Consider the following 20,177-nt stretch of genomic DNA (forward strand, 5'->3'; position numbering starts at 1 on the left):
GTTAAAGAAGGAAAAAGAAAGACTTCATTAGCCGCAACTTAAGCAGCATATCAAGGTTTATTGCGATTGGAGAAACGTACACATTTAAAATTATAGTTATATGTCATATAAAATGCTGATTTCTATATTTCATATTAATTGTTTTTTTAAGGCAACACATATTTATTTATTAAGAAAGGTATTAAAAAGATATAACTTAAAGTAGAAAAAAATCCTTAATTTGGCCAGAATGTTATTTAGCCTATGTCGTTTTATTTTATTTTTAATATTTTACCTTTTTAACAATAACATATTATAATTAAAAATGAAAAAAGTTAGTTTATTTTAAAATAAGAATGATATTATAGACTTTTTAATTTTTCAGCTAAATTTTAATCAAATTTTCTGATTATGCAACATTATTATATTTTATTTATTTTGAATTAATTGAATCTTTTAGGTGATTCACACCCTTTAGAAAAAAAAAGATTAAACCATAAAAAAGACATAATTTTGTTGGGAAAACGCGGACAAGCACAAAAGTATATATGATAAAAGTAATGGAAATAAAATGGGAAAATAACGACACCAAGAATTTTACGTGAAAACCCTTCTGAATAAGGGAAAAAACCACGGGCCAAGAGGAGCAATTGATATTATTATAGTAAGGAATTTTACATTGTGTAGTCACGAATACAACACTCAAAGTGACTACTACACACTCAAAAGGAACAACACTCTTTTGGTTTCCATCTTACTAAAATATCGCTCACACTCTATTTTTCTTCACAGACTATTTTCTTATATAGTCTATGGAATACCTCACTTTGCTCTCAAAATGGTTTTTCTCTCTAACTTGGTGTGTTCTATAAATGAGCAAGAATGCTCTATTTATAGAAGGATAAAACCATACATATGTCACTAATGACATATGTAAACATAGCAAAGTCAAAAATGGTTGCAAATCTTACCAATTTGCCAACTACCAAATCTTTTCTTTTCAACTCCAACACTATTCATTTTTAACAATTGCTTGTACCAATTGAATAGCTAAAGTTGATTAAAACAATGGGATGGATTCAACAAATCTCCCCCTCCAGTCCCATTTACTGGAAGAAGGTATCTTCAACTTCTTTAGAGAGAGCTCATGCCCACAAGTTCTTTGCATAACTCGAACTTGTCTTTTGGTATCATCTTGGTCAACATATCTGCAGGGTTTTCACTTGTGTGAATCTTTTTGACGTGAAATGATTCATTCTCCACTTTCTCACGAATCCAATGATATCTAACGTCAATGTGTTTTGTTCTTGCATGGTACATGGAGTTCTTGCTCAAGTCTATTGCACTCTGACTGTCACAATAGACAATATACTCCATCTGATTCAAACCAAGCTCTTGAAGAAATCTCTTTAACCATATCATCTCCTTGCCGGCTTCAGTAGCCGCAATATACTCAGCTTCAGTTGTAGATAGTGCAACACACTTCTGCAACTTTGACTGCCATGATATAGCTCCCCCTGAAAAAGTAAACAAATATCCAATAGTGGATCTTCTGTTATCAAGGTCACCTGCCATATCAGAATCTGTGTAGCCTTTCAAGATTGGATTTGATGCTCCAAAACACAAGCATTCATCTGAGCTTCCTCTAAGATACCTGAGTATCTATTTCACAGCTTCCCAATGCTCTTTTCCCGGATTTTCGAGAAATCTACTGACAACACCAACTGCGTGAGCAATATCAGGTCTAGTGCACACTATTGCATACATTAGACTTCCGACGACGGAGGAATATGGAACTTTTGCCATATTCTCTTTTTCCTCCCTAGCTGTAGGACATATCTTCTTGCTCAACTTCATATGACCAGCAAGAGGTATACTAATAGGCTTAGCATTCTTCATATTGAAGCGCTCCAGTACGCGTTCAATGTACTTCTTCTGGGACAAATAAATCTTCCTTTTATCTCTAAGACGAGTAATTCTCATGCCCAAAATTTGCTTGGCATGACCCAAGTCTTTCATAGAAAAAGACTTACACAACTCTTTCTTTAGCTCGTCAATCTTGGAAGTATTTTTGCCCACAATCAACATATCATCCACATACAACAAAAGGATGATAAAATCATTGTCAGAAAATTTTTGTACAAATACGCAATGATCTGAAGAAGTCTTCTTATAACCTTGCTCCCCCATAACATATTCAAACTTTTTGTACCACTGTCTAGGAGCTTGTTTTAGGCCATAGAGACTCTTTTTGAGTTTGCATACAAAATTTTCTTTACCATCTACTTTGAAGCCCTCAGGTTGTTCCATATAAATCTCTTCTTCTAGGTCACCGTGAAGGAAAGCCGTCTTCACATCCATCTTCTCAATCTCTAAATTAAGACTAGCAGCCAAACCTAGAACTGTGCGAATCGAGGATATTTTCACAACAGGAGAAAATATTTCGTCAAAGTCAATACCTTTCCTTTGACCGAATCCCTTAACAACCAATCTAGCTTTGTACCTGGGCTTCAAGTTGTGTTCTTCAACTTTAACTTTGAACACCCACTTGTTCTTCAAAGCTCTCATGCCCTTGGGCAATTTTACCAACTCATAAGTGTGGTTCTCATGCAAAGACTTCATCTCGTCTTGCATGGCTTCAATCCATTGATTCCTGTGCTCATCTTCCATGGCCTCCTCATAACATTGAGGTTCTCCCACGTCAGTGAGTAACACATACTCATTGGGTGAATAACGAGAGGAAGGAAATCGCTGTCTTGTGGACCTCCAAAGCGGAATATTTGATTCGTCCACAACTTCATGAACAACAGGATCATCAATAACAATATCATTGTTATTATCAACATCAACATGTTGATTTGATACATGATTCTGGGCGTCACCATGATTATCAAACCCAATAACATCATGCACACTTGTATGAGGAACTTCATCATGATGGACTATACCATCAAAATTTGAAGATTCTACCTTCTCCGCTTTGTCAATATCTTCAATTGTTTGATTCTCCATGAAAATAATATCACGGCTTCTCACAAGTTTCTTTTCAATTGGATCATATAGCCTGTAACCAAATTCATCCAGGCCATATCCAATGAAGATGCATTGCCTTGTCTTGGCATTTAATTTTGACCTCTCATCTTTCGGCACATGTACAAAAGCTTTGCAACCAAATACTCTCAAATGATCATAGGAAACATCTTTTCCATACCAAACACTATTTGGTACATCACTTTGCAAAGCAACAGCAGGAGATAGATTAGTAACATGTGCAGCGGTCAATAAAGCCTCACCCCAAAATGAGTTTGGCAACTTTGCTTCAGAAAGCAAACATCTAACTCTTTCCATCAAGGTCCTGTTCATCCTCTCAGCCAAACCATTAAGCTGAGGAGTCTTGGGAGGAGTCTTCTGGTGTCTAATACCTTGATGCTTGCAGTATTCGTCAAATGGTCCACAATATTCACCACCATTATCAGTACGAATACATTACAATTTCTTTCCAGTTTCTCTTTCAACTGAAGCCTGAAACTGCTTAAAGACACCTAACACTTGGTCTTTAGTCTTCAAGACATAGACCCAAAGTTGTCTCGAGCAATCATCAATGAAAGTGACAAAGTAAAGTGCACCACCCAATGTCTTTGTCTTCATTGGACCACATAAATCAGTGTGCACTAACTCAAGCAACTCTGTCTTTCTCGAAGGAGGGTAGGACTTAAAGGAAACTCTATTTTGTTTACCAGCCAAGCAGTGCTCACATTTTTCTAATTTAGCACTTTGGAAATTTGACAATAATTTCTTCTTGGCTAGAACATTAAGTCCTTTCTCGCTAATGTGGCTAAGCCTCTTGTGTCATAATGTTGAAAAGCTATCGCTCTCAACCGCATTCATCATATAAACACAAGCAGAGGCCGTAGTCCAGTATAGACCACGACGTTTGTTACCATGAGCCACAACCAAGGAACCCTTAATGAGCTTCCATTTTCCATCACCGTTGGTACTAACATATCCTTCATCATCTAAAACACCAACAGAAATTAGGTGCAGACGAACATCAGGAGCATGTTTCACATTGTTCAAAACTAGTTTCCAAACAAATTGTACCAATACCAACCACCCTAGAAACAGTCTCATTACCCATACTCAAGGTTCCAAAATCACCAGGAGTGTAGGAAGAGAAAAAATCCTTCCTTGATGTCACATGAGATGCGGCACCAGTGTCCACAACCCAGCTTGACTCATCACAAGCAATATTTATCATGTTTTCATCAAGAACGGTAACAAGATCTTCGGTGGTAATGGTGGCTAGGCAATTTTCATTGCCATCTTGTTTAGTTTCCTCTTTATTGTTTTCCCTCTTCAACTTCCTGCAGAACTTCTTTGTGTGCCCTTTCATGCCACAATGATAGCACTCAATATCCTTAAGTCTGCCTTTGGATTTGCTCCTATTTTGTTCTCTATGCTGAGAACCACGAGTTTTATTTCTCCCCCTGGGGCCAGTTATCAGGACATCCGACGAAGAGGAGCTTTGAGTTTTTCTTCTCATCTCTTCGTTCAAGACACTACTCTTGGCGGAATCCATAGAGATTACACCATCCGGAGCAGAATTTGATAATGACGTTCTAAATGTTTCCCATGAATCTGGTAGGGAACCAAGCCTTGAATTTCTTCATCAAATTTGATGCCCATAGCAGATAATTGGTTCATAATCCCCTGAAAATTATTCAGATGGTCTGTCATCGGAGAACCATCATGATACTTCAAACTCAATATCTGCTTTATTAAGAACATTTTGTTGTTGCCAGTCTTTCGAGCATACAAACTTTCAAGATGCTCCCAAAGGGTTCGAGCATGTGTTTCTCCAGAGATATGGATCAACACATTATCGTCGACCCATTGCCTAATGAATCCACAAACCTGTCTATGCAACAGACTCCACTCTTCATCTGTTATATTATCAGGCTTTACAGTGGTAAATACTGGTTTATAAAAATTCTTGACATAAAGCAGATCTTCCATTTTCCCCTTCCAAATGGCATAATTAACACCATTCAAAGTAACCATTCTACTTGTGTTGGCTTCCATTGTTTTCCCCAAAAAATATAGTTATCGCAAATCAAAGTAAATCTTTTCTGATGTGGAAGTTCAGACTGTGCTGCAACCACAGAGCATACTCAGATAAAACCTTGGCTCTGATACCAGTTTGTTGGAAAAACGCGGACAAGCACAAAAGTATATATGGTAAAAGTAATGGAAATAAAATGGGAAAATAACGACACCAAGAATTTTACGTGAAAACCCTTCTGAATAAGGGAAAAAACCACGGGCAAAGAGGAGCAATTGATATTATTATAGTAAGGAATTTTACGCTGTGTAGTCACGAATACAACACTCAAAGTGACTACTACACACTCAAAAGGAACAACACTCTTTTGGTTTCCGTCTTACTAAAATATCGCTCACACTCTATTTTTCTTCACAGACTATTTTCTTATATAGTCTATGGAATACCTCACATTGCTCTCAAAATGGTTTTTCTCTCTAACTTGGTGTGTTCTACAAATGAGCAAGAATGCTCTATTTATAGAAGGATAAAACCATACATATGTCACTAATGACATATGTAAACATAGCAAAGTCAAAAATGGTTGCAAATCTTACCAATTTGCCAACTACCAAATCTTTTCTTTTCAACTCCAACACTATTCATTTTTAACAATTGCTTGTACCAATTGAATAGCTAAAGTTGATTAAAACAATGGGATGGATTCAACAAATTTTTCATTTTTGGTCTCTCATTGATTATTGTCAAATTTATGATTAAAATAATTATTAATTATAATACTAATTTCAATACTAGCCAATAAAGGATAAAATTGAAAGAATATTCTGAAAATAATCTTAAAGATTGAATAATTAAGTTAATTTGAAAAATAAAAATGTCTAAAATTCAATTAATTTGAAATTGAGGGAGTACTATTTTTTGTGAAATCATTGATGCAACTTTGTAAGTAGTGCAATTTATCTCCTAAATATTAAATTATCATTATATAAAAAGATAAATATGTAAAAGTTACAAATATTCATCTTGAACTTTGAATAGTTCATTTATTTTAAACTAGGAAAAAGACCTCAAGGTTCACTTAATAAAATATAGAAAAATTATCCTTAATTATTTGTCCAATTTTCCTTTTTCACTTGTCCCTTTTTATTTGTCCATTTTGACAAATTAAAAAATGAAAATTTTTAAATCTATTGTATCCTCAATAAGTACTTTGAAAAAGTTAGAATTTCTTAAAAATCTTAAATTTTGAACTCATCCAATTCATAATCAATTGGAATAAAATAGTAAACTTACTATGTCAATCATTATTTCTTAATAAGTATATCTATAAAAAAATAAACAAATAATTAGGGGCAAAATAATACTACCTTCGTCCCATTTCATATGTCACTGTTCGGATTTCAAAAATCAAACAAATTTATTTTTGACGAGATTTTTCATAGATCTTATAAACATTTTGAATGATTAATTATTTAATTCATAGTACTTTTTACGTAGTTTACAAACAATATAAATTTCATTTCAAAAAAATTGAAGATTCTATATATAAATTTTTAATTAAATTTATATTATTTTGACTGTTAAAATATAAAATGTGTAATATAAATTGAGACTGAGGAATCCTAAATAAGAAGTTTCTTAATGGCTAGACTTTCAAAGTCAAAGGTGGATTAAATTGGATTGCAAACAAACAAGCGCACCTCTTTACCTTTAAATTAAACTAGTATTGAAACACCTACCCACTAGCTTGTCTCTGTCTCTAGAAAGAAAAAATGATGGAGGTTTTAGTGTTTATTTTTGGTTTTTAATTAGTTGGCGTTAGATTATGTTTTATTTTTGAAATTTTAAGATAATGAGTTTTATTTTTAAATGAAAAAAAAGATAATTATATTTAATATTGTAAATAGTATGTAGATAATTTTTGTTATATTTTTGTTGGTGTTCTTGCGATTCAAAAATTAGAGTATGTATACCTTTTATATCAATGGACATACATGTGTAATAATTTTATTCATTGACTCGATATTTATTAAATATCTGATCGACGGATAAGATTGTGTCACATGTCCCTATTTAGTCTTTCGTTAGAGTAAATGTCATATATACTCTAGTTTTTAGACTACATAAACATCAAAATTCCGAAAGTATAATAAAAAATATCTACATATCATTACGATAGTTTAGAGATAAATTTGACAATTTTTTCCTTTTAAATTGAACAATGATGTTAAAAGAGTTGTGTCTGACCATAAATACAAATTAAAGTCATTTTTAACATTGTATAAATAATTTTGAGTTAAAAAAAAATATTTTCATAATTTCTTATGTCAAACGCCCTCCTTAAATTGCCAAAATTGTAGGGAAATGGGGAATTCATCGACATTCCTTCCCTATTGTAGTTTTTTTTTTTTTAAAAAAAAAAACAAAAATAAAAATTATAACGGGTAAAGAAAGAGAGACTACAAGATGGGAATATAGGTAACCTAGACATGATATAATATTTGAAATTTTTATTTGAAAAATTTAAGATTTATTTTTTAAAAGTTTGATTTTACTATTTTATTATAATATGAAATTATGAATTCAACGTTTTAAAAAGTTATTTCAATTTTATTATATTGACACTTTGCACATATAGATTGTTTATTCAAATGAAAGTACAAATAATTTTTTGGATTAACCAATTACATAAGAAATATATTTTAATCAGGATAGAATAGTCAAAAGTTTCGATGTCTAAATATTTATTTTTATACTATTTTTGATGATATATTTGTTAGTATTGCAATAATATATAAAAATTATATGTGCAACTATATAATTAAGTACGATATTCAATATCCTCTTATAAATATTCAATACTACATCAAATATATATAAAAAAAAATAATCAAAATATATGTGAAGAGTCATACCAAAAAATCATAGTATTGAATATTTAAATTCATAAAATCAAAATTTTAATTTTAATCTATTGTATTATACTTATATAATATATCTAAATATGAATAATTAAATTAATCAACTAAGCTATTAAATTTTTTAATTTTAAATAATGAAATTTTTTGAATAATTAAAATTTTCGATTTCAAATTACTCAATTTTCTGGATCATGGAAAAAGTTAAGGAACAAAGCGGCGCCTCTGAGTTGGTCCTGCGTGTGTAGTACTCACTCTCATTATCGTCAAAGGATGTCACATGTGAAACTACCAATCATTGACGAAGCGACGTGTATTTGAGGAGTGTCGATTAATATTGATTTTATTATTGAAAATTAAGTTTATACATTATTAATATATTTTATTAAATTTTATGTGATTTTATTTTTTAATACTTTGTAATTATAATTTAGAAGAAAATTATTGAAAATACTTTAAAGTCGATCTAAATTATAAGTTTAATCTTTAAATAATTAATAACCTTAAAAAATACTCTTTAATTGACATTACAAGAAAACTGTAAATCATATAGGGATTTCTTTGGGAATTTGTATGAAAATTTGTCCGAAAATAAGTTTTTTGCGAATTTTTATACTAATTCCCATGTAATTTACAGATTTTTTTTAGTGTGATTAACTGAATTTAAAATATGAATAAGATATATTCATGTTTCAACACTTCTTTCAACTTTCTATTAAGAAAATCATATTTTTCAAAGAATTTGAGATTATTTGCTATATAATATAATAAATCAGAGGTGTACCAAAAATTTAATAAGTCATGTAGATAGAAATTTTGTTACTGTTAATAGTCGAAGAATAAGACTGTTAATTTATGTAAAACTCAAGAGATATTTTCAATACTTCATAGTCTGTCATTGCTATTAATAGATGACAGTTGACAAATTGATTCAGTTGCTGATTAGAATGATTTAGGAATCTTCGTTCCTTAGCTTCTTGTTATTAATTGTCCCTTACTTCTATTAATTGATCTATGTCCTGCGTAAATTGCGTTACAAATTTTTATACATACTCAATAGTCTGTTTCGAATATTTGTTATGTGCATTTAAATTTTATTTTACGTAGTGATTGATTAGTGTAAGGAAAAATCACTTTATTTATCGTTAATTTTTTTTTTCAATTTACTCATTAAAGAGTAATTATCTTTTTTAAAAACATTAACTCTCTAAATAAATTGAGTATATAATAAATAAAAAAATATTACATTTTTTTTAATTTTTCAAAAATAATAAATAAAGAAGAATAAATAAAAAAATTAAAATGGATCATGTTAAAATAGGACACAGAGCGTACTAAAATTTGTTTTTTTAAAAAACTAATTTCTCAAAACCTATTTTCTTATTAAAGTGTCACGACCCAAAACGAGCCGCGAGTGGCACCCACCTTTACTCTCCTAGGTGAGCGAACCAACAAATCTAAACTCCAACATATACCAATAGTTCAACTAGAAATAATATAAATAATGCGGAAGCTTCAAAAGATACTAAGCAATTAATTTAAATAAGTTTCTAAAGTTAATACTTATTATTCCCAAAATCTGGAAGTCATCACACCAAGAACATCTATCCTCGAATTTCTAAATCTAAAAGTATTTAAGAAGCTAAAAATAGTAAAAAGATGGTCCATGTCCGAACTTCAAGACATCAAGACGTGAAGGAGAGAATCCAGCACGAGCTAGGAATAATAGCTCACCCTAAATTCTGATATGCTGAAGAATGGCTAGATCTGAGGACGAGTCGAAGTCGATGGCACACTTGCTGCACTCCACAAATAACGAAGAAGAAAATTACAAGTAGGGGTCAGTACAAGGAACACGCACTGAGTAGGTATCATTGGCCAACTCAAAATAGAAAACAATATATACTGAATAATAATATAAAATCAACCATAATACTTAACAGGTGACAATCAACAAGTATAAGAACCATTGACAACAACACCAAGCACACCTATGAGGACTCAAGCCTCCACACCATACTCATTTGGGAAATAGGTTCTTTGAATTTGAGTACATTAACATAATTCAAGATTCATTCTCTTTATCATTATCGTGTCGGAACGTGACACCCGATCTCCTAATACTACCGTGTCGGAACGTGACACTCCGATCCCCTAATACTACCGTGTCGGAACGTGACACTCCGATCTCCTAATACTACCGTGTCAGAACGTGACACTCCGATCCACTAATACTACCGTGTCGGAACGTGACACTCCGACCCATTTATCTCATTATTTTAGTTCATTAAGCCTTCTTTATGTCAAGGCGCCATCTTAATAGAGAGGATTTAAGATTGAAGATTCAACAGTTTCATCATTCTGACCACCACAATTACACAATCACAACATACAAACTCACAATCAAGCATATAGAAGACTTTACAATACCACCCAATACATATCGATTGCTATTTAGAGTTTATCTATCACATAGAAATAAACCATAACCTACCTCCACTGAAGAATCGTGATCAAGCAAGCTACCTTCCCAATGCCTTTGCTTTCCTCTTCGTTCTCTCTTTCTCGCTCGTTCTCCCTCTCTGTTCTTTTTATTTTTCTTCTCCAGATTCTTTTTCTTTTACCCTAATTATCATATAATCAATTATAAATGATGATAAAAGTAACCCACTATTTATTCTCTTATTAACTTCTTTAACCCCCAAGTAAATAAATTATTAAACTTACCCCACTAATTCCATAATTATAATCATGAATAGTCCAAAACACCCCTTTAAAACTTTTAGCAGAAATCCGACCCAGTCGGGTTACGCAGCTTGTGACGATCCGTCGTGTCTACGATGGTCCGTGCTGCAGTTCCGTCGCGGAGTTCAGAGAGTCGCTCCCAGTACCTAGATTCTCAGAGTTGAAGTGTTTTGGAACGGAGACTTAATAATTCGTAAGGGATTAATTAATAATATGTATACATGAAAAAAATATTTTAATCTTGAAAAATATAAGTAGTATAATTCTTAACTTCTCCAAAATAACATAATACTACTTGAAAGCAATTTTACTGATTTTTCGAAGTTGTGACCAAAATAATCTATTATTTCATTTAATTCACCAAAATAATATGAAACTTTGAAATTTTACAAAACTAGTATAAACGTTGTTGGTAGTAACGTATTAGGCTATATTTCATCTTCAAAAAATAAACAGACTAAAAGTATTTGGTAGACGGCGTTAAGAAGCATTACGTTACTGACAGTAACATTTTAAGCTTAAGACATTACCGTCAGTAACGTATCTTTGTAAATCTGCCACCTGCCACCTTAGAATCTCTGTACGAAATTTGACGTCGAAGACGTTACTGGAAGTCATGTTTTACATATAAAACGTTACTTTGAGTAACGATTATATCAAATCAAATCACAGGTCTGCCACCTGAGAATCTTTGTACAAAATGTGACGTTAAATCGTTACTGGGAGTCACGTTTTAAGACTAAAATGTTACCCTAAGTAACGATTCTATCATGTCACGGGTATGTGAAGATTTCTTGCTGATTTGATCGTCCAATAAAACGTTACTATATGTTACGTTTTAACTTTAAAATAAATTCTTAAAGTGTTGGCCACAGAACATTATAAGAAATGGTTGTGTAGAACGTTTAGCACATTCAAATAATGTTCTACAAAGCTTCTGCGTATATGCCCTATCGTTGAATCAATACTCACAAAATTTCAATAGGTATGGCTTGTCAATATATTGTAATGTACTTATAACATATTTTTAATAACTATAATGCATTTTATTTTTGTGTGTAGGATTTTTTGATGGCTAATTTTGAAGATAACGTGATGATTGCTTTGTATTGGGGCGGTGAAATAATCACTGAAATAAACGGATTTCGATATAACGAATGTGCCAGAATGATTGTTAGCATGTCTATTTCGACCAACTACGTTGAATTAATTAAATTGTTGCATGAGAAAATGGGGACTGATGGAGAAAATATTCAATTGGATATTTCTGGAAAATATTCATGCTCATTTCAAGGTAACGTTATAAGATTTATTGAGTTCAAAATTGAGAATGACCAATCTTTGGTACAATTTTTTGCCATTCCTCAGAAATTTTTGAACAAGATTGATATAAATCTTTTGGAGATGTATATAAAGATTAGACCAATAAATCAAAATAATCTGTTTCGAATGAATGATCAACATGGTTATCATATGAATTTATTGGCTCAAAATTATGGATTTGCCACATTCAGTCAGCCTCATTTTACATACACTGCAATACATGGTATTCATCAATCATTTGATGAAGGCTCGGGTAGTCAAAGACATATTGAGAGTATACACAATCAATATGAAATCAGGTAGAATAATCTTTTTAGCTAATTTTATTTAATAGCATGAATAATTAATTATTTTCATTTTTTTGTATTTCATGAATTTTTTTTTTTTACAGAGAAGATGAAGCTACCTTTGATTTGTGTAATGATGCACATGCTCAAAGAAGTGATGAAAATTCGGAGGAGGATGAACCTTCAGAAGATGATGGAGAGAGTAAAGTCATTGAAAGTGAATCCGATGAAGATATTGGAGATTTACCTCAAAATGAAAGTGCGGTGAATTTTCAAAATCAATTTGATGAAATGCAAAATAATGATATACCTTACTTTACAACATTGGAGACTGAGGAAGATATTTTTATCTCTACTCGTGAATCCGAAATGAAATGTTGTTCTGTTTGGGTCGAGGATGCAAAAAAAGATTTAGAAAAAAATATGTATTTTAGTAGTAAAACTAAGTTAAAACGGGCTGTGACAATTTGGAGTTTGCGCAAAAATAAAGAATTTGAGATTGTAATATCAACTAAGAGCGTATGAACTGTGAGATGCAGATTTTATGATTCTTTGGGTTGTCCATGGTTTCTTCGAGGTCGTAAGGTTGGAGGTAGCCTTTGGAAGATAGGAAAGTATTTTAATAATCATAGATGTGAGACTGAAGGACTTACAACAGGTCACACTAACTTAGACACCAATTTAATTGCATCTCTATTTTTAAATCAAATAAGTAAAAATCCAAAATTGTTGGTAGTGGATGTCATATCTAAGGTTCATGAAAAATTTGGTCATCAAGTAACATATAGAAAAGCGTGGCTTGGGCGTCAACGCGCATTTACATTGGTATATGGTGATTTTCAGAAATCATTTAGTGAGCTTCCTAAGTTTTTTGCAGCTTTTCAATACTTTAATCCTGGAACAGTTGTGGAATGGAAACACGAAGAGTCAATGAGTTCACCAGAGGTAAAAACTTTTAAGTTTGTATTTTGGGCTTTCAAGCCATGCATTGATGGGTTCCAAACTTGTCGTCCTGTTATTTCAGTAGATGAAACTCATATGTATGGTAAATATGAGATAAAATTGTTAATTGCTGTTGGAGTTGACGGAAATGATAACATTCTTCCTCTTGCGTTTGGTATTGTTGACAAAGAGTCGAAAGAGGCATGGAAATGGTTTTTTAGGAAATTGAGTGCACATGTGATAAAAGATAGAGAAGATATTTGTATTATCTCTGATAGGGCAAAAGCAATCTTGACTAGTTTATCGGAGTTGTGGCGATTGCAGGAACCTCGGGCCTTTCATCGATTTTGTCTGAGACATCTTAAAAGTAATTTTCAATCTCAATTTCCAAATAGGGACCTCAGTAATCTTATGTGGAGGGCTGCTATAACTCATCAAGTAAGGAAGTTTGAAGCTTTGATGTGGGAAATTCAAGAAGAAAATAGAGAAGCATATGAATACCTCATGCGAATTCCATTGGACAAATGGACTGTTAGTCATGATAATGGAAAAAGATGGGGAGTACTGACAACAAATCTTTCAGAGTCTTTCAACGGACTTCTAAAGAAAGCTCGAGGCTTGCCCGTCACTGCTATGGTTAGACTTTCATTGGAGCAAACCGTTGAACGATATACTCGTAGATGTCAAAAAACTCACCAACTTATTGAGCAAAAGGAATTATGGACAAGCAGTTTCAAAAAGAAGTGAGAGAAAAACTATGAAAATTCAAAAAGACACTTTGTTTATGATTGGAATATATCCACAGGGGTATATGAGGTTAGATCAATACAAATTGATGGTATTGGTGGTAATCCTCATTGTATTTCATTAAGTGAAAAAAAAATGTGATTGTGAAAAATGGGCTAATTTGCACTTCCCGTGTTCACATGTCATGAAGGTTACTGAAAGAATGGGAGCATTAGCTAGAAATTTTGTCAGCGAGCATTTCACAATAGAGAATTATGTTACAACATATTCTGGGTCATTTTCACCGATTGGACACGAGGCATATTGGCCATCACCAAGCTTTATAATGAGAAGTAATGAATTCTATCGACGTCCCAATCGATCAAGGACCACTAGAATTCATAATGAGATGGATCGTGATACTGCAACATATGGGCGGGCTTGTGGATTGTGTAAACAAACTGGGCATGACAGGCGTCGATGTCCAACTCGAAATCAAATTTAAGTGGGTAGTCTAATTATGTATTTCTTTTACTTTCAAACAGCTCTAATTATGTATTTTTTTTAACTTTCAAACAGCTCTAATTGTACTATTTTTTACTAAACTGCTTTCATTCACTATCTTGAATATTTTTATAGCTTTAAGAAACTAACTTAAATAATATACTACCACAGTGAAAAGTTGAAAATAAGTGTAAACCCGCTTAAAATCACATATATCCGTAGCCGATAAGACGAGGGAAGGAGAAGGACATGATACCTTACCTACTTTATAAAAATATTATAATAATATACTACTTCAATTTCAAGACAATATTGATCCCTATTTTGTTCTTAATTTGTGCAAGACTGCGTCATTAGCAAATATATAAACTAATGTTACATACAAAGTTTTACTATGTTTTATACCTCTTTTAACCTCTCTTTTCCCCATATTCACTGTCCACCTTCCAAAGTAAAATAGAGCAAAAACAGCCTAATTAATCCTTCTATATATATATATCCATAAATATCATTCTTTTGTCTTCAGAGAAATAGACTTTGTTCTATTAAACCAAATTTACACAATGGATAAACTCTCAATTGTTATTTCTTAACTTTTACATTTTGTGTAACTCTCTCAAACAATGCAGCAGCATCACCAGGTTTGGCGTCTACACATCAAGAGTAGCAAATGATACAAATTGCCCAGCAAATTGTCTCACATCCTCATTATCAACATTAAAAAGAACATAAAGGATACAAATCTTAGAGGTTAATTGACACCCCACCTCAAAAAGAACAGCAAAAACTACTTCCTCAGTCTCATATTGCCTAGCAATACGCCTATTCATCGCGAAAAAAGTTCTTCTTCACTACTAATTTCTTTCAACAATTAAAGTTATGATCTTTACACTTCCCAAGTAGAAATTAGACACAAATGGATTCACCAACTCATATACAACAGCAATATGCATTCAAGATTTTGCTCAAAATCAGAAACCTCTACAATGTAAACAAATTCCCTTACCACGAAGCTCAAATCTGTTAAAAATCCCCAAATCAACTGTCACTATTAAAAATCAAACAAATCTGAGTAACCCAAATTTACAGCTAACATAAAAATCGAAAACCCCAAATCAAAATCAAACAAAAATAATCATAAAAATTTGATCTTTACCTAAAGCAGATACAAGGGGTTGAAGGAAAAAGAGTTGGCAAGTGAATATAAAGTTAAGTATCAATGCTGAAAACAAGAAACCCCTCCATGCCACAAGATCAAAGCTCCATATCTTCATCAATGGCTCCATCATTCAACTTTGCAAATTCACCTATAGATACATACAATATATCAGCAGCTCCAATTTTCAGCAGTACTGGCTGCAATTTTCAGCAGCCACAAAAGGTTTCAGCAGCTTCAATTTTCAGCAGTACTGGCTGCAATTTTCAGCAGCACCAAAAGGCTTCAGCAACACCAATTTTCAGCAGCACCAAAAGGTTTCAGCAACACCAAAAGATTTCAGCAACATCAATTTTCATTACTTATTCTTGGCTCTCTGTTTTTGGACATGTTGGATAGCATAGTGACCGCCTGTAAAGAAAATATAAATATTCTATTATTCTAAAAGAGAGTAAAACTAAATAAAAAATGTCAGATGTTAAAGTACCAGTCCCACAAGGCTCAAGTTTAATTTTACGCTTCTCCCTCCTTGATGGTTCACTATTTTGAATAGTCGTATCACCGCCTTCACTTGCATCCTTTGGAGCATTATCGTCCACATCATGATTCGGGTCCTCTAAACTATTAGTGGCATCAGGGGTTTCAATGATCAGAGGCACAGGAGATGAGTTAAAATTTGGGACATTCTCAAAATTACCAATGACATTCTCAAGTGATGAAAGACTTGGATGACTTGATATTTGTAGAGTCTGTGGCGTCACGTATGGCATGATATCTGTTTCTGACAGTTGATATGTCATATTTGATGCCTGAGTGAATTCATGAGTGCAACCTCCTGAAATAGAACCAATATTATAATTGGATGTTGCTTGATCATCTTCTAAGGCTTCTTGGACATTTTGTGTGGCCTGATCTATTTCAATATGTGTTTGTGCTTTTTCAACAGCACGTTCTCTCCTACCTGCAACACCACCTTTTCCTCGCCTACGAACTGGGTGATGTAACTGTACAGGTTGTACCACATCTCTTCTATAATCGGCTGACACATGAACCCTGTCAGCCTCATGGACATATTTCAAACAATCAGAACCTTGATCTCGCACCATTTTTCTAAACATGTATAAGGCCTCATATGATGGATTATCACTAAGTGTTTTAGCTTCATCAACCATCGAATGAATATGTCGCACCTAAATAAATTAAAGCGAAAGTTATTTAATGACGCACCATTAATCTGATGATTTAGATCGGACTATCACTTAAGCAATGAATTCACTGCCAACTAAAGAATGCAACTGGCTGAATTCCAATCATTCATAAAAATGAAAATAACATCTACATCTCCTCATCAGTATCCCCACTTCACTACTCTCACTCTTTTAATTTTCCTAGATATATTACCTTTAGCATTTTTCTAATTACTTAGCAGTACCAAGAACAATGAAAAACTTGCCAGCAACTACATTAAACAAGATAAATGACACTAAAATCAATAAAGACACATAAATCACTTGGCAGCAACAACACTAAACAACAGTAATCAATAAATGGCATACCATAGTTTCATATGACGTCGAATTAGGCACATAACCTTGTTGATTTTGAGGACGTGAATTAGGATTACCAATAACAAGACGAGTAATGCGCCTGAACCAAATAAGATATGGATCATCATAGCAAAGTGGTTCATTATTAACCGGTGCATCACAACTATATTGGAGACGTTGGTTCCAAAATGATAACCAATGTGCATGTTCCAACTCCCAATTTGTATTTGGTCTTCCTCAACGATCATGGCGAAAGTGGTTGGAATCAAATGGAAACGGAGTTGGTATAGCTTGTTGTAGTCCAAATTGCCTCATAACACGATCTGGCAAATGAACCTCGGCCACATCCCAACAAAATATTGGAACTCTAACTCGCCATATGTCTCGTCCAGCATGACAATAGAGAGGAAGACTCTCAATTAAGTCATCAGAATACGGTTCCCAAATAAACTACATGAAAAAAGAAAAGAGCAAAGTGAGTCTTTACATTTACAATATTTATAAATAAGTAAAAGCAATGTACCTGATCTTCTATCACAGAGTCAAGTGCATCCCTATAAACTTTCAACACATGCTTGGTAGTATTCGTCCAACTAATATGTGCAAACCATCTAGTAGCATGCGGACCCCTAGGCAAACCAACATGACAAATAGTTCTCGCATCTCTGTGGGCTACTATTTGAGGACGGAGAACAGTGACTCTCTCCCACGCCCAAATCTGGGAGAAAGAGTTTTAGGATTACATCTCTAAAAAATTTCATCCTCCAATAACACTACAGAGACAAATTGAAAGAAATATAAATAAATTATATGTACAATCATTAGGTATACCTGAAGTAGTGGCAAAAATCCGGCTATCTCATTTTGGGTACTCTGTGAAGCTTTACAAAGAAAATGATACAAGTATGCCAAGGTCGCACTCCCCCAACTATAAGATCCAATTTTATTGACGTCTTCGAGCATAGGCAGGTACATAAACTTCAAATAACCACCAGATGTATCCGCCATCATCATACCTGCAATCATCCAGAACATGAAACATCTTGCCTTCTGATTAACCATATCTTGTGTTGCCATGTTCGACAAATGTGGCTGGCTTAACATGTATGAATTAAATGCAGCGACCTTGATGGAATTTGTTTTGAAGTCTTCACGAGAAGGAACAAAACCTAATAATCTTTGACAAATGTTTTGCCAATCCTCTATGGTCCTTATCATTTCATTACCAAGTACTGGATCACCATTCACAGGTAATCCATACAACACCTCTACGTCCTGCAAGGTAATTGTTGCTTCGCCTGTTCTAAAGTGAAAAGTGTGAGTTTCGGGACGCCAACGCTCAACTAGTGCAGTGATCAAACTACGGTCAATAGCAGGCCGATTAGATTTGTAAACACCATATAATCCAGATAACCTAATTACTTCAAGAACTCGTGGATGGATGGGATATTTCTCTATGAGCTTCCAAAAATTTCCATCTTCTCTCCTCGTATTAAGAATCATATTAACATTTCCTTCCCATATATCTTGTGATCTATGAGTAAGTTGTCCCGTTAATACATTCGATTCCAATGGACCGGGATCCAACTTGTATTCACTATCATTAGCCATAAAAAATACCTATGAAATACACATGAAAGTAAACTTAAATGTTAGCCCGAACTATTATGTAGTTTTTTCTTGGCGACATACTTCAAAAGTGATGTAAAGTTATGAAATCACATTTAAAAATTTTAAGGTCATTCTCTTTAATTTGGAAGTGTGTTGTATAAGACAAACCATCTTAGACTACACTAAGCAACAATAGAACTTGAGTATAATCTTTTTGTTGATATATGTTAAGAATCAAAATTTACAGAGAATTGTTTGAATAGATGAGACAAATTTAAGGAATCACAGAGAAGAATATAGATTATCATTATTAGATAGTTTCATTATATGTTTACATCTGTACAGTAGGCTATTTATATAAATGACTAAAGTGCTAATTACAATAATCAAAGTTAACCAACTAATGAGTTAAGCAATTTAGGCTAACAAATTAATTATGTTATGTAACTAACTAACAAACATATACTAATCTAAAAGACAATGTAACAATGACTATAGCTATTCTCTCAATGCACTGCTACGCAATCTTCTTCAACAATATACAATTGTTACAACTTTAAATAACAATTCTGAGTTCAGTGACCATGAAACAATCCTTAAATCGAACTAAACAAAACAAGTTACCAGATAACAACTTATTTTGGAATCCAATTTCATGAGTTGGTTGGCACGTTCTTCAATTTATACAAGATAGAATCCTACTTACGATTCAATTCAATTCCTTCGTAAAGAAAAACATACCTTAAGCAAAGAAACTACCTCTCGAAATACTTATGGCGCTGAAATATTGTGAATCCCCTTTTCCGGCAACATTAACGACGAGAACCAGCTCTCTTAGCGAGGGAATGAAAAAAGGGGGAAAATATGAAATAGGGTTTATTTAGGTTAGAAGGTGAGGGAAGTGCGGCTAATGGGTTATAAGATAATAATTCTAAAACGTTACCATCTGTAACGTATTTCGACTTAAACTCTAAAACGTTACTTTAAGTAACGTATTCCAACTTAAACTCTAAAACGTTACTTTCAGTAACGTATTCCAACTTAAACTCTAAAACGCTACTTTCAGTAACGTATTCCAACTTAAACTCTAAAACGTTACTTTCAGTAACGTATTCCAACTTAAACTCTAAAATGTTACTTGTAGTAACGTATTATAACTTTAACGCCGTCCCCCGTTAGTTTTGGTCTGTTTCTTGGCAGAATTAATAGATGGCCTAATACGTTACTATCAACAACGTTTATACTAGTTTTGTAAAATTTTGAAAAAATATATTACTGTTGTAAATTGATTTAAATAATAAATTACTAGTTTTCTAACGCTTAAGTTTTTCTAAAATATTTTTTGACCTTTCAATAACGACAAACATGATTTTAATC

General features: G+C 33.0%; 2 protein-coding genes across 2 annotated transcripts; one reads left to right on the plus strand and one right to left on the minus strand.

Moving 5' to 3' along the window:
- Nucleotides 1–13,244: 13,244 nt before the first annotated feature.
- LOC138338062 (uncharacterized) lies at nt 13,245–14,003 on the plus strand. The gene has a single exon (XM_069288530.1). It carries the CDS (start codon nt 13,245–13,247, stop codon nt 14,001–14,003), a length of 759 nt encoding a protein of 252 aa, XP_069144631.1.
- Nucleotides 14,004–15,068: 1,065 nt separating this feature from the next.
- Nucleotides 15,069–19,694, minus strand: LOC109120907 (serine/threonine-protein phosphatase 7 long form homolog). Its single transcript, XM_069288150.1, has 8 exons — nt 19,542–19,694; nt 18,021–18,809; nt 17,713–17,907; nt 17,199–17,639; nt 16,130–16,832; nt 16,005–16,053; nt 15,643–15,793; nt 15,069–15,136 (listed from the first exon to the last, which is right to left on the minus strand). The coding sequence occupies exons 2-4, from the start codon at nt 18,798–18,800 to the stop codon at nt 17,427–17,429; spliced, it is 1,188 nt and encodes a 395-aa protein (XP_069144251.1). The 5' UTR covers nt 18,801–18,809; nt 19,542–19,694; the 3' UTR covers nt 15,069–15,136; nt 15,643–15,793; nt 16,005–16,053; nt 16,130–16,832; nt 17,199–17,426.
- Between the last annotated feature and the right edge of the window lie 483 nt (nt 19,695–20,177).

The sequence above is a fragment of the Solanum lycopersicum genome, chromosome 8 (assembly GCF_036512215.1).
Source record: "Solanum lycopersicum chromosome 8, SLM_r2.1".
NCBI lineage: Eukaryota > Viridiplantae > Streptophyta > Magnoliopsida > Solanales > Solanaceae > Solanum > Solanum lycopersicum.